The sequence below is a fragment of the Amblyomma maculatum genome, chromosome 3, assembly GCF_055883805.1.
Source record: "Amblyomma maculatum isolate TAMU_Amacu chromosome 3, ASM5588380v1, whole genome shotgun sequence".
Lineage (NCBI taxonomy): Eukaryota > Metazoa > Arthropoda > Arachnida > Ixodida > Ixodidae > Amblyomma > Amblyomma maculatum.
The window spans coordinates 36,269,752-36,285,740 of NC_139346.1; the positions used below are offsets into that span (position 1 = coordinate 36,269,752).

At 42.6% G+C, this 15,989-nt stretch overlaps 1 protein-coding gene across 1 annotated transcript in view; it reads right to left on the minus strand.

Moving 5' to 3' along the window:
* LOC146194519 (uncharacterized) overlaps window positions 1–15,989 on the minus strand; it is a 53,692-nt gene that overhangs the window by 26,956 nt on the left and 10,747 nt on the right. The window contains exon 3 of the mRNA XM_084596580.1: window positions 813–886. Within this exon, the coding sequence (XP_084452706.1) occupies window positions 813–886 (74 nt within the window). The remainder of the gene's footprint in view (window positions 1–812; window positions 887–15,989) is intronic.

The window sequence follows — 15,989 nt, forward strand, 5'->3', positions numbered from 1 at the left end:
AATGCTCGTAGTCTTTGAACATGAAAACTAGCTAATTGATATGTCCTGTCATTACAAAAGCGTGAAGTTCACTTGGAAGCTGAAGTATTTCAGCCTCCTCAGTGTCACGTTAAGAACAGAATCATATACACCTGTCAATGTACAGAATTCATGAAATGGTATTCTAGAGCACAACAAAGGCTGTCTTTCGAGTATTTTGCTGGACATTGTTCGTAGTTGTGCAGTATTTCTTCCAAATACTGTGCGTAGGATCACGTCCACCAAACCTGATGTTCAAAGCTGTGGTTATGATGAATATCAGAAGGCAGCAATACTTATTTTATAATTCGCGCCGAACATCAGATGTGTTGACACGACTCGTAAGTATGCTGCGTCTTGTGTAAAGCCATGTGGCTCAGGACTGTGTTTACTGAAATCAAATGGGAAATGACTTTGGCTTGCTACATAGTAACCTGGTTGGTGAAATAACAATCTTCACACACCCATATTCTCCAGAGGTACGCAAGTATAGTGTCGTACTACTGCTCACAATTTTGTCCTTGTGGCTATACTTGTTTTGGCCTCAGCTAAACTGTAGCATGCGGATCTGAGTGCTCAGACTCCCGCCCTCCTATTGTGACAGGTGATCCTTTCGGCGCTCTAGCTCAATGTAACAAATAGATCCTTAAGTCACAGTTAGCAGTTCCCTGAAGAACAGTCTTAGAAAATTGCTTCCAGTGTTGCACTAAATTTTTCCGGGCTAACCAGCGATGCTTCGTTGGTTTCAACGCGTAGTGTGGCCCGAGCTACATTTTAGAGTAGTCAGCACTCACCGTTGTCTGGAGTGAACGTATGTATATCCTTGCCCGTGTAACACGGTGAGGAGCCAAGCACAGTGGTCCCACTCCTGTGAAATGAATATCGCTAAATGTGCAATGTTCCTTCATTAGTTCGAACGATGTTACTAGGAAACCCGAGAAAGAATATGCTAGCGTGTGTTGTGATGCCTCAACATCAAATTATGATCTTTTCTGTCATCGTTTTGAGTGCCATGTTATCCTCGTATTTCTTCACTGTAATTGAAAGCAGCAGTCTGAGCTACGTACTAGAGTTCTGTTTTATTTTATAATTTGTTCTAAATATAATAAATTATCTTTCTTTTTGTTAACGAAGCCAACGTTAGAACATCGCTGCGAAAAGTGGTGCATGTGAAATATTTATCGTATCATGTGTACAAGAGAAGAAGCATCGGAATTAAGATGCTTCAAATACTTTTTCTGCATTGCCAAGATACATGCGAGCGATCTCAATAGTCAAGAAGCAAGGATCAAACGTCGGCATAAGGGAAAGCATTTTAGGTCGTCCTTTATGAAAGTAAAGATCTGCAAAGAATGCATATTTAAGGTATACATTTTTTTTGTTGGCTCATAATTATATGGTCGTCGTGAACCCAAACTATGCACACATACAGAAAATATCTTACGTCGGATTTGTGTTATGAAAGTGCTAGCGCTAAACACAGATTGACATTGATGTCTACCGCAGGCTACTCACCAAAGGTAAAAGAGAAAAACATATAGTTCAATTTCAGCGCCGTGAAAACTGTGACAGTTTTCAAGTCACCAAAAAAGATTAACAAATACTTTAGGCCACGCCAGATGATCCCGTCTTCTTAGATTAGCACCTAAGCCCGGTACGGAAAAAAAAAAAAAGCTGCTGGACATGGCTTCTGCCCGCAAACGCAAACAAGGTTGGAACTCCGTATTGATTTTTCGTGTTTACAAGGTGCGCTGCCTTACCTACAGTTGAAGGTTGAAAGTTTATTTCCGCAACCGGTGTTGCGAGGACAGCCAGGCAAAAAGTTGTATAAACAGCTTGAGAGGTCCTGGCTTCCTCTTACAGAGCAGCATTGACGGCGGCGGAGTACAATGCATCAAACAAGATGTGAGGAAAAAAAAAACATCGTCGGTACAAAGAAAGAGATGTACTTTTAGTACGCAGCGCATTGTACTTGTACAGTACAAAACTACATGAACATTTGGGGCAATTATTTCAAAGAAATATTGGTTAAATCTATATTTTCGGAGCAGTACAACTGGTTCAGAAGGGTCGGTAAGGTATGCTGCAGCATTTGTTTGCCATAGTTTGTGCGGCATTTCTTAACATGCCAAGGTTCTGCTGCGCGGGTACCATACACAGTCCTGCTTTGCTCTAACCCAGCAAGTGTAAGTAAGAAGTCATCCTTTTTCATTATGGCGTGTTCATATTTATAGCACAGCCTATAGTGATACATGGACTTCATTTGTATAACGTTGTGTTGATGGAAAAGGCTTGCAGTGTGGAAGAAATACGGCACTTTACATGCAATGCGTATAATGCGCTTTTGTAAGACAGTGAGTTTGTTAATATTTTCAGCTGTTGTTGTTGCCCACACCATACATCCGTAGTTGGCTATGGAAGAGAACAAAGAGTGGTAAAGTAACATGTTAACTGACGTAGGAAAATTAAAGCAATTTCGGCGCATGATACCAACTGTTCTGGAAAGTTTCTGAACTACGTAATTAATATGATCATTCCACGACATATCTGCTGCAAAGTAAACGCCGAGAGTTTTCACAGACTGCACAAATTCTATTCTGGTATTGTTTAATTCAATTAGAGGAGGTTCAAAATGTTTATGACGTGGATGAAACATGACTGCTGCAGTTTTGCTAACGTTAATCCTTAAGTGGTTATCAGCCGCCCAAGTATTTATTTCTTTTAAGGTTTTATTAGCTCGATTGCGAGATCAGGTGTTGAAGTACCCGAAAAAAACAGGCTAGTGTCATCTGCGTAAGTTATGTACTTAGCAGTGCTGTCGATGTTGACAATATCATTTACATAAAGAACAAAAAGAAATGGGCCCAAAATGCTCCCTTGCGGAACGCCAGATGCTACCGCTTTCAACTGGGAGCATTCACCGGCAATACTAACAAACTGAGACCTATGTCGCAAGTATGAGGAAATCAGCATATGAGCTATGCCTCTGATGCCTTAGTGATCCAGTTTCTTAAGCAGCACAGAGTGATTAACAAGGTCAAACGCCTTTGAAAAATCTAAAAATAATCCAAGTACCATGTTTTTTTATTCAAAATTTTTAGTATGGACTCTTTCTGAGCAAGGAGAGCTAACTCAGTCGACCTGTTTTTACGAAAGCCATATTGAGCGGTAGTGATATTGTTATATCATTCAGTGAAGCAGGATAGCCGTTTAAGAGTGACTTTTTCGAGGCCTTTTGAAAACACAGGTAAGATTGATATCGGGCGATAGTTTGCCACTTCATTTTTGTTTCCTTTTTTTATATACTACTGTGACGTTTGCCCTTTGCATAAGACGCGGGAAAACGCCGGACACCAAAGATAGGTTGAAGATATGGGCAAGGCAAGGTGCAAGAATGTCGATAGTAAATTTTGTGGGCTGTACCTGGAAACCTGACGCATCTGTAGCTTTACTATTATTAAGTGATACAAATTCCGTAATGACTTCATTTACTGTAACCGGTGTTAGAAATATTTTTTCACTATTTCGGGCACTCATATTAGACACATTTACGTCGTCGTTTGATGTATCAGCAAAGGAAAGAAAGTAGTCATAAAGGAATCTGCTAGGTCGGCTCCCTTTAATTCAATCCCTTCATGAATAATTTTTGTGGTCGGTTCGGAAGAATTATCAAAGATAGATTTTAAAACCTTCCAAACCTTATCAGATTGTCCACCAGTTCGATTAAATCGGTTATAAATATATTGCTTTTTAGCGACGCGAAGTTGCTTTGTGACAAAGTTCCTAATTTTTTTGAACGTTTTTAGCGCTTCAGGACACCTACTTTGTAAAAACTGTCTGTAAAGTTTATCTCGTTTTCTTATCAACTGCAACATGTCTTTGTCGACCCATGGTTTTCTACTTTTCTTTGATTGGGAGAATTTCTTCAGTGGAAAGGAAGCATAATAAATGTCAGTAAATATCTCTAAAAATTTTGCATACGCCTCATCAGGGTCACTTTCCTCAAAAACATGTTCCCAGTTAACAATAGATAAGCGTTCCTTGAACTCGCATAACGTGTGATCATTTATAACTCGATAAAATGACGTTTGGTGCGGTTGTCGTTGGGAATTCGAAGTGAGATTGACAGATATGAATATTGGCATATGATCACTCAGAGCATAAGCGATAGTGCCAGATTTCAAGGTATCTGTTTTGAAGTTTTTTATGAAAAGATATAAAAGTGTTTCTGATTCTGTTGTAATCCGTGTAGGTGACATGATGATATTTACACAGGAGTGAACGTTAAGTAAAGTATTAAACTCGATTGATGTGTTATTATTGGCCAGCATGTCAATGTTAAAATCGCCACCTAAAATTAACTGATATTGGTTCATGTTAACAAATTCTAGGAATGAATCAAGAAATAAAAAGAGCTCAGCAGAACTGCTACCCGGGGGACGATAGCAGACACAAAATATCCTTGTGCCAGACTTTACTGCCAAGACTTCGTAATGGGGCGTGATGCAACAAAATTCAGGCAGCATTTCCGATTTCATAAGATTCGAAACTTACATTGAAACACCACCTCCCCTTCTTATGGATCGTTTCATATAGAAACACTTGTACGTCGGTATAACATAAACGTCACCTTCACAAGTAAACCACGTTTCCGAAAACATAACAACATCGAAACGAGTTTCCACTTCGCTGAAAAAACAGTCAAGTTCTTCTTGCTTATTTCGGCCAGATCTGAGATTAACGTGAATACAAGAGCAGCAATTAGGATTATCAAGGTTAATGGAACTACTGAGGTCACAGAGATCAACTAGATCAGTAAAAAAAGACATTGAAAAAAAAAAGAGTGCCGCGTATTACCGCACATTACTGGCCTCAAAACTGGTCTAAATCTGCTGCACAACGGATGACAATCGCAGAATCGTATTGTTTCCTTCTAACGAACACTTTTCCATTCCGGTGCCAAGCGTACTGGTACTGATTTTCACCTGCCCAAGCCTTTGCATAGCGCAACAGCTCACGGCTTTGACGCGTCATGTTTTCAGTGACTGAAACATCCGACTGAGCATCTCTTAAGGCTGTCCGCTTCTGAAACCACATGTCCCGAGTTGAGAACTTTGAAAACCGTACAATGATCCCTTCCCTGCCTTTGAAGGAAGTCTGTGCACAACATCGACGTCGTTCAAAGTGAGCTCTGGCAAATTCACAGATTTTGCTACATCATTTACTTTTTTCATCGGATTCTCATCATTTGTCACCGGTATGCCATGCACCTCAAGATTCAGCTTTCTATTTCGCCACTCAAGGTCGTTCACAGTCATTTTCAACGATTCAACATCATCAGCGTCGACTCTGGTCTCAAGGGCACTAACACGTTTCTTTAGGGTAGAGATTTCTTTATCATGTTTCACTTTTACAGGAGCTGTCTATTGTGTCACTTGATAGGGTCCGTGGTACATGGCGAAGAGTTTTGTGTACGTGCAAGCTAGAGCCGAATGAAACCATAGCCATACGGGAGCACCCAGAAGTAAGGTGCGTGAAGAATGACTGCGGTAGCTGTGGGCTTTCCCACGATTTCATGGTGATGATCTATACAAGGATGAATGGATTACACATCTGCATTGCTTAAAGATTCAAGTTTTGATTTCGGCATTCTTTTTTGCACTGAAACGTGGTACAAGCAAAGCGCAAAGTATTATATGTCAAGCCAATGTTACACTAACATTTAGGAGAGGAGGTAGCATATCCACACTAACCTTCCCTCAGCACTGCGAAGTTGTAAAGGAACATAGTCTCATCACAGAAGACTATGAAATACTGTAAAGAAAGGATAGAACTCTGTTTGCCGCTCTTCTTCGCCCTAGAAATGGTATCATCGATTATTTCATCGAGTTCTTTGAACGTTTTTTTTTGCTGCACTAATCACCATCAATTCAAATTAACAACTGGTATTGTATTTAAGAGAGATTATACTAAGTGGTATTCTCTATAGCCACAAAATTTCAATCAATAGCTAAATGCAAAACCTTTTATATTGTCATTTCTGTAGCAACACGAATAGCTTGATAAATTCCGTCGTTGTTTGATTTGGCCATCATACATTCACATAATGAATATACACGATCACGAATTTTAAGCTGCAATTTTAGGAACCTCTACCGTAAGTGTTTTTCCTTATAGAGCAAAAGCGTTAAATATAAACAGATATAAATGAGCAAGCCACGCCACATAGCTTTAGACAACAATAAAGAAAGTGTTTGCGTGACTGACTGGACGGACACATTTCATATAACTGATGTTAACAGGACATATAATACGGTGATAAGTAGCTTTACACATTATATAATCATTAAAGGGACACTAAAGAGAGAAAGGAAGTGGGTTTGCATTAATAGAATGCTAGTTCCTGATTACAAAAAGACCACTCTTACTGAAAACAGAGCTGTTATAAGGTAGTAAAGAAGAATAACAGAAATACAGGTATCGCCACCACAGCCAAACGGCCGAGGCTCGCAACTACAAATCACGTGACGCGCTAGGGATCCCGGAGGCTGGCAAATGTGAATTACGTTGCATGTTTGAATGCGGTAGTACGTTTTTTCTCAAACATGATAACACGCTTTTATCATACGTAAACGACGGCGGAAAGACAACGTAAACGTTGCAAGGCAAATACAAAAATATACTTGGAGGCGCCACAGGCGCCCACTTCAGTTTTGGTTATGTTTCGGCTCAGGCATTTCGTGCGCACTCGGATAGTTTGTTTGAACCTGCAGCGCCTGAATTACGAGCTTGGAGCAGCAGATGCGCCTTGATGGTTCCCATTTGAGCATTCGGAGGCACAAGCGAGCGAAATCCGCTACCGCCGACGCGCTCCTTCGTTCACACTTCTGCGCCAACATATCGCCGCCGTTGCCGCTTCGATTACGACCTGACCGCTTGACTGCAGCTACATACGCCACGAAAAGCAAACATATGCTAAGTACCGAAGGAAAAACGCAGTATCATTCAATTGTTCACTAAATCATGGCACATCTGACCAACATATACTGCGTCAACAAGACCTTCAACGTGCTATTTGCAGGCGTCGTAAACAAAAGGGGCATATTTGCCGCTCATACCAAGGAGAGCGTCGATATATTGCGCTCGTCGCCCGGCGAAAAAAAGGGCCTCTGGTAAAAAGTAAAAGCTAAAAATAACGAAGCACCAGAAATACATTACAAAAGTTAAAAAAAAAAACGATTTGTAAAAAAAAAAAAAAAACGCCAGAAGCGGTAAAACTCGAACTCGCTATTGCTTGCTCCGTAACGTTCTGCGCTAACCGCTCGGCTACGCCGCGTTTTTTTTTTTCTGACATGGTATTTATTATACAAAAAGGGTTATGTACACAGACTATTTACAATTCATTCAGCCATTGCTGAGATACACAACAGAAGACAACTTTTTTAAAAGGCAGGCAAAAATAAGCACCGTGTCACCAGCGGAAACCAATCAGGTTGAAAGTCATTTTCATCATAAGTGTCCTTCAGTTGCAGCATCATTCTGCTAAAATGGAGTCTAGGTGGGACAACAGGTTCAGCGTTGCGATCCGACATGCGTGTCTTCCACAAGCTATGAAGTCCAATAAGGAAAAACATGTCATATGGTTCGTAATCAGATTGTGTAACAGCAAGGTACCGCACACTGTACGAATTTAGAACAAAGTCTTTCTTTAGAGTTCTTTGCAGCACATCCCAAAAAAGAATTGCGTCTTTGCAATTAATGAAACAGTGCTCAATAGTTTCGGGCACATCACACAGACGGCAGTTTACAGAAGATACAAAAATATTTTTTCTATGGAGCCATGTGTTAACAGGTAGAGCTTCGGTGTGTAATTTAAAGAAAAATGTTTTCGTGCAAGGAGAAATCTGCATTTTGCGCACCCTTTTTAACACATCATGACCCTTAAAGCCAAAGTATAAAGAACGATACAGTGGGGGCGGAAAAAGCATTGCTACCAAATCCTTGTATAGTATTTTGCGCGAAACAGAATATAAGTACTCATTCGAGAATCGTACTGTCAAAAACCTCACCGAAGCATAAACTTCCTGCATAAATCCTAGTAACTGCGGGCGATCAGTAAAATCTGAAGAAACCACTAAGTCGGGAAGCAGATTCATGAAATTAACTTGTAGGAATGCTCTAATAATCGGATGTGAACAATCACGAAAAAAGAAGAAACGGGCAACTAACTGCCTTACATACAGATGCACTAAGCCGAGCCCCCCTGCACAAACAGGTCTGAATAGGTTATCACGCCGAATCGGTTCAAAATTGGATGGCCAGATAAACGTCGCAAATATTCGGTGAAAGCGCTGGATGTAATGCCTAGCACAGTGGAGGACCTGAAGCACATAATAAAGTTTTGTCGCCAACAACATGTTGCAGGCCTGAGCCCGACCGAATATTGAAAGCCGATAGGGGACAAATGTATTAGCATAACGCTGGACTACTGGAACGCGCTCTTTCCAGTAATTTGAACTTGACTTAAATGCATGCAGTGGAACGCCTAGATATTTAGGTGGCACACATGACCATTCAATTCCTGCATATAGGGGTGGTGTTGAGCCCCACGAACCAAACCAAAGGCCGGAACTCTTGGAGTGATTCATCTGAGCACCAGAAACAACGCCAAATTCTTGTATGCTGGATATAACTTTTTCTATGCTTGGTTTGTCAGTGCAGAAAAACGCAAGATCATCCGCATATGCAAGCACTTTAACCTCATTTCCAAGGAGAGGGAAGCCATGGATACTACTGTTACGTAAAACACTCTGACAAAGTGGTTCCAAGTAAAGAGCAAAAAGCAGTGGAGACATCGGACAGCCTTGCTTCACAGAAGAGTTGATTGGTATGGGGTTTGATAGGTGGCCATTTACAATTAGGCGAGTCGAACAATTTCTATAGCAAAGTTGCACCCCCTTCAGTACTACAGAACCAACGTTCGCTCGTTCCAGAAGAGAAAACAGGAAAGAATGACGAACTCGATCAAATGCTTTTGCGAGGTCGACCTCAAGTAAAGCAACCTGATCGTGAGAGCAGGAGCATGATTCGAGGACTGTGCGTGCAATATGTACATTACTCTGTATGGCTCGGCCCCTCAAGCCGCACGTCTGGTGAGGGCCAATGAGAACCGACATTGCGAACTGTAGGCGATTTGATAAAATTTTGGCGAAAATCTTGTAATCCACATTTGCCAGTGTGATTGGTCTATAGCCTTCTACTGAGCGTAATTTTTCTTCATCAGTACTCTTTGGAATTAGGACTGTGTGGCATTTTGTAAAAGTCTCGGGAAGGGCTTCTAGATCAAAACTTATCGCGAAGACATCTAGCAAGATAGGAACAAGAACAGTTTTAAAAGGTTTGTAAAATTCAGAGGAAATGCCATCAGGACCAGGCGTTTTTGAGAGAGGTAATTGATCAATTGCCACTTCTACCTCTTGCTGCGTGAAAGAGCTACTAATTACAGAACAATCATCTTCTGATAAAGGGCTCACCAGGGATGTGAAACGCGAGATGTTAGAATTTCTTACAGGAGGAGTGGCACTAAACAAAATCGAGTAATAATCCACGAATGCGGACGTAACCTCATTCGTACTCGTAACCAATGTGCCATTACGCATAATTCCCGGAATGAGCTTTGCAGTCGCATGATGACGTTCATCAAGCAAAGCTTGCCGCGTCGGCCGTTCGCAGTGCAAAGCACGCTTGACACGAGATCGAATTTAAGGCACCCCTGTATCGTTCCGCATCATGCCTTTGTAACTGACTTTTGACACTAGCAATTTCGTCCGTATATGATCCAGGGGATTCACCTTCTAGCTCATACAGGTTACACAAGTTTTTGTTAAGTGTCTTCTCCTGATGTTTTCTGTAGAAAGATTTAATTTAGCCAAGTTCAATTGCTATCGCACGTACTTCCTGCTTGAACATTTCCCAAGCGGCGAACAATGGTAGATTTCTGGAAAAACATGATTGGAGCTGTGAGCGCACACGAATGATAAATTCTTGATCATTTACCAGCGATGAGTTTAACTTCCAAAGTTCCCACTGCGGCCTAAACTTTGAATGGTCATTGCCGCCGAGCCGGGCTACTACATGCTATGATCAGAAAACGAAACCGGTATAGTTTCGCAAACAAGCCAGCGGGAAACTAATGTACAAGATGCATAGATCCGGTCTAGGCGAGCGTGAGAATGCCCCTGAATGTGGGTGAATGATCTAAAAGCACGGCAGGATGCCCCTGTATCAACCAGTCCCGCATCTTCTGTAACACGGAACAAAAGCTCTCCACTCCTGTCACTGCGTGCGTCTCGACTAGAACGATCTATGGGGTTGCAAACACAGTTGAAGTCACCCATTAGCACAAGATGTCGGTCACAGTCAAGTAAGCTGGCTATGTGTTCAAAAAAACTTATGCGCTGTGTCACAGTATTAAAATCATAAACATTACTTATCCGCCATGGCTTCCTAAAGAGTAGAAGATCGCAACATATCAACCGACCCTCGGCGTCGATATTATAAGTTAGGCCAGTACAAGGCAGCGTCTTTCGCAGAAACAGAAAACAACCTGCCGACAAGCCCACAGCATGCGCATAAATGACATTAAAATCTGCCAAAAAGGGCTGTAACGCCCTCTCAGTTTCCTCCTCTCTCTCTATCTTCGTCTCTTGGACTGCCACAATATCTAGACGCCTGCTGTGCAAAAGTCGGCGAAGTTGCATCTGTCTCTGGCGAGACCTAAGACCCCGTACATTGAGAGTTGCAAGCACTATCTCTTCAGAGACCGCCATGATGACAGCACATAGTTTTGTCTACAATTCCATTTGCCTCTCGGAAGACGGCGAATTCGCCTCCGAACCACCGCCAGGCCTCCTCGACCGCGAACGCCGGCACTTCCCTTTGTGTTTCGACGCTCGACCGCGACGACGATGCTTGTTGCCAGCTTGATCGTCCTCCTCACTGGACTCGGAGGCACATGATGCACAGCGTTTCAAGACCGGCTCGTCGGCAGCCGCGAGCCCGTCAGCCACAGGAACTTGGCTCTGGTCTGGACATTGTTGCACAGCAACGGCCACAGGGGTCACAATATCCGCGGTGACATCCGCTGGTTGTTCGGGAACGATTGGTGGATCGTCTGCGGTTGGCTCCTTATCCGAAGCTTGACACGACATCTCGTCCAAGGCCTGAGACGCTGAGTTGTTCTCATGACCCTCGGACGCATGAGCAGTATTTTGTTCCTCAATGATCAAGAAGTTGTAATTTTTAGACCGGCAGCAGAAACACTTTATTGTAAATGGGGCCATGACATAAACACTAGAAATATTTCCAAGCTTCCTGTGACGCGGCGTAGCCGAGGTGTAGCACTTGAGGACTCGGCGTTGTGGCCGAGTCCTCAATGACCTTTACAAAACTTCTTTCCTTGAAAGAGGAGGCAGCAGTAGCGGTCGCATATCCGAAATAGCCATACCAATTAACCCGTACAGCGCATGTCTGCTGCGAACTTGTGCTAGCGAAGCAAGTACTGTGTTCCACAGCTCTAACAACAGTTTTAACACAGAAGGTGACGGCTTAGAAATTATGCCCAATAAACAATACACACGCGATAAATCTGACTGTAACTGACTTAGCACATATGTTTATTCTCCCTGTGGATGCGTTCCCAGAAAATATGCCACATATACTGCCGCGGACGGCTAGATCTGCCGGGCCACGCAGAATATCAGGCCTCCAGGTTGTGTCACATGTCTTGTCAAGGTGGAATACAACGAGAAAGTACTGTTTGTGTATAAAGGTTTTAATATGTTCTAGACTAACGAGATGGTCGGTTCTTGAGCATGCTTTCGAAACCCGCACTGCGAATGTTTGAATGTCGACTTTAATCGATTCCTGGTTAAAGGTCAAACGAGTATTTAGTACACTTTAGAGAGATCCGACATGGCAGCTTGTTAGGGTTATGGGCGTATAGACCCTTTACAGCGCTCACGCATGTAGGCTGCCATATTGTATCACGTGACGTCCGAAGCCATCGGTGGCCTTCGTTCTTCGCTGTCTGCCCGTACTGATGCTGTCTATCCGCGCGGACGCTGCCTGCCCGTGCGGACGCTGGACCTGCGAGTCTGTTTGTTACTGCAAGTACGTCTGAAATATTGTTATTTCTTCCCAAAATAGATACGACGGGATGGATTGATGACACGAAGCTTTGGTCAAACCTTTAGCGGCAGTGTAAGTGCGCTGCCTTTCTGGCTTTCTTTTTCGAGCCTCTCTTCGGCCTTCACACCTCCACTCATGTTTGAAGATGGCATTCTCGCTGTTTTTTCTCTTTCCTAATTTTTCTAAACTTAAATGCGCTGCTAGAAATTTAATGCCTGCTTGTGTGTTTGCGACAGTTTTGGCGTATGCATGTACACGTTGTAGGAGCTGTTGATAAAGCGCGTCTAGTAAAGCTTTAAAAGTTTGTATTTTATGTAGCCGGCACGTAACTGCCCCAAACTACGAGAAATTTCTCGCTACAGTGCGCAAGGTGGTAATGCATATTGAGGATTGATTGCATTGCGCCATATCGCACAAGCCTTTCTTCAAGTTGCTGAAATCTTGCTCTGCGTGCGACCCACCGCAGATTGGTAGAACAATTAACAAGCCCCCCGACGTTAGACTGCGCTTGAGATTGATTTTTTCGCGCTTGCGTGGGCAACGTGCTTGAATTCAAGCTTTTCTTATTTTCTTACGAGTGCGACATTCAACACGTATTGGTTCAGGTGCGTTTTAAAAACCTTGTTTGCAAGATGTGCTGCCTAACCGGCAGTTGCTGCTTTACATGCCGCGATGTGTTGCGGTAGCTTTGCGTGTGATAAACTGAAGTTGCCAGCGTAGACAGCCATAAGTTACAGCCGTCAGTAAACCGAAGAAAAATGACAGCGCAAGCATTATTCTTCATTGCATGATTTACCTGGATTGCGGCGACCGTGTTTCGATGGAAGCGGAACGCAAAATGTGACCGTGTGCTTTGCGATGCCACTGCACGGTAAAGAACCTGAAGTTGTCGAAATCATTCAAGAGCTCTTCATTATGGGGTTCCTCATAGCTGATACCCAATTTTAAACATTAAATCCCGCAACTTACAATTTTTGTGCTTATTTCTGCGCCTGTGTGGTTAACTTTACAAAAACGCAAGATCTGCGCATGCGATCATCAGTTCTCAGTTTCTGCTATTTTATTTGGATCTGAATCCCTGCTCAGAGCATTAGCATTGACTTTATTTAGGTCCCTTGAAAACCCAACAGCAGACAGGGAACAACTGGCATGGACACCAGCTTCTAGTATGGGGGCAAGTTTTGTATGCTGCTTTGCATGTGCAGCAAGCTGCACATGCAAAGCAGGGCTGAGTGAATGATGCAGCCATATCTGTGCCCTCTTTATGAAGATTGTTGAGGCTACATCAAGGGGACTTATTGGAGTATCAGCCACAGACAGACTGTGCGCATAGAATTAAACAACGTCAAGAAATGTGACCCCGGCGACAATGGAGACAGTCTACTGTCATAAAAAACAACTGCAAAAACTCTAGAGTTCCTGTCCGAGAGAGAAATTATAGAGCGTTTTAAAAAATGTCCACTGGATATTAGCCAGCTGCAGAACATCATGCTACACTCCGTCCTCATGCAACGCAAGAAAGCACATGCAGGTGAAGATCGAGGTGCACATAAGATTTCCTTTTCCATTCTATTGAGTATAAAATGTGCTATCAGTTACTGTGTTCAAAGCTGTAAGTAACATTTCTTTAGTTAGAACAATCCCGATATATGAAACTGCTTTGATAGTTATGCGGTGTTAAGCTTTCATCTTGATCTTGATCTTGGAACAAGAAGTATTGCATCAAGCAGACTGTTCATGCTGATACACACAATCTAAGTTGTCTTGTAATAGAACAGGATGCATTGTCGACAATGAAAATGCATTATGCGATATCACTTTACAATAGCCTCGTTTGATATATTAGTACCACTTTGTGCCATAAACCTGGGCCATGAAGCCGTACTGCAGCAAAGGTTTTCTCAAGTTTTTGCGATCTGAAGATGAACATAATACATAATACCTCATTTGCCAGTGTTCATTCTGATCGCATAAAGCTAAGGTGTGAGCCACCTGAAACTAGTTTTGAATGTATACAGAAAGAGTTCATTATTAAAGCAGTCGTCATAACTTCACAGCTGTTCAGCAAGAGCATGGGCAGCATGACACAAGGCTGCTGTGCCAGCCATGTCAGGAGTTCTACAGGGACAATGTATTGCGGTCCCCTGACCGATCTGTAGCCTTGGTAAAACACCCCCAAGGAAGTGGAGCCTGGTACGAGGAACGTCTACTACGAATAACAGCGAGTGAGGCTCGAACAGTTCCTGTCAAGGCTGCCCCTGAGAAGTGGGTGACGAAGCACATACACCCAAACTTATATGGCAATGCCAGCACACGGTAAGATCTAAACACAGTGTTACGAACAGTCGCACTGATTGTAGACTTGAAGTACTGTAAAGTAGGATATAACTCAAGAACGAATTTTCAGTGTTCCTCAAGAGATGCTGTCCTGCCAATGTGGCTGACTGACTGTCATGCCACTGGGACTAAATTCTTTAATTAGCCCGCTGTCACGACATCACATGTGGATGGCAGGTGTCAGGGGATTAACACCAGGTTAATAATCTGACTTCAATATTATGACAGTTTGTCATTAGCTGGAAGGTCTCCTTTGAAGGGCATTCTCACTTCGTTTTTGAGCTGTGTCCGGTCACATTTACTGTGCATGCCATGCGGAAAGTCTAGTTCTACAGCACTGATTCATAACTGCTATGCCAAGTTTGGTAGTGCAAGAAACTTGGCTAAACATTCACTTGTGATGCTGTCAATAAGTCAGTTGAACACCACGCTTTCATTATAAATTATAACATTTTAGGTAGAGCAGCACTGTCACAAATTAGCATGGATTCTATGATAGCATTACGCAAAGTGTCATATGCTAGCCGCATCTGTCTGCAAAGCACACAATTTTTATTCAGTTGTAGCTTGTGGTGGAAATTTGCATGTTATTATTTATATGAATTGCTTTGAATGAGAAAGCATTACTTGATTTATCAAAGCAAAATTCATGTATGGGGCAATACTGACACTAATAAGTAGGAGGCTCTGAATGGAATGTTTACTGATATTCATTATGTTTTGCATGCACAGTTTGAGTGTTTCGGGATACTAATCATTGTTGCAGTGACTTGCATTAGACAAGGTACACATGAACATGATTGCTATTTTTGCATGAAAGTATGGAAGGGAGTCAGAAGTGAAAGCCCGTGCCTGGTATGAGCAGGTGAAGAATGCGGACATTACAGAATGCGGCCTTGTCGTCCGGCCTGCTATGTCGTGGCTGGGTGCCAACCCTGATGGCATTATTCCACGCCTGGATAAAGTTCTGGAAATCAAGTGCCCAACCCCTCAGACAATTCAAAAGCATGGAAACCTTGCTGCCCTCTTTAAGAGGGGCAAGTATGACGTCGTGGAAAATGACAACCGCTTCACACTGAGCAAGACTGGCAAAAACAGGTACTACCACCAAGTGCAGTTGCAGCTTTTTTCTTCTGAGAGAAGCCAATGTGACTTTGTGGTTTGGTCACTCAATGAGGCATATGTTGTTGAGGTGCCCTATGATGACGTATTTCTAAAAACGCAAGTAGCACATCTTGAAGATTTATATTTTTCACACCTGCTGCCAGCAATCGTCGAGAGCAAGCAGTAAAGTTTTCATCAAAATAACTGTGAGAAAAATGTTTGGACTGGCTGCCCTTTCTAACTAATGCTCTACATAATACACGAGTATCAAAACATCAGCACATAATTACATAATACAAAAAATCCCGCCTCCCTCTCCTCCCTTACTGCGCGGTTCGGGT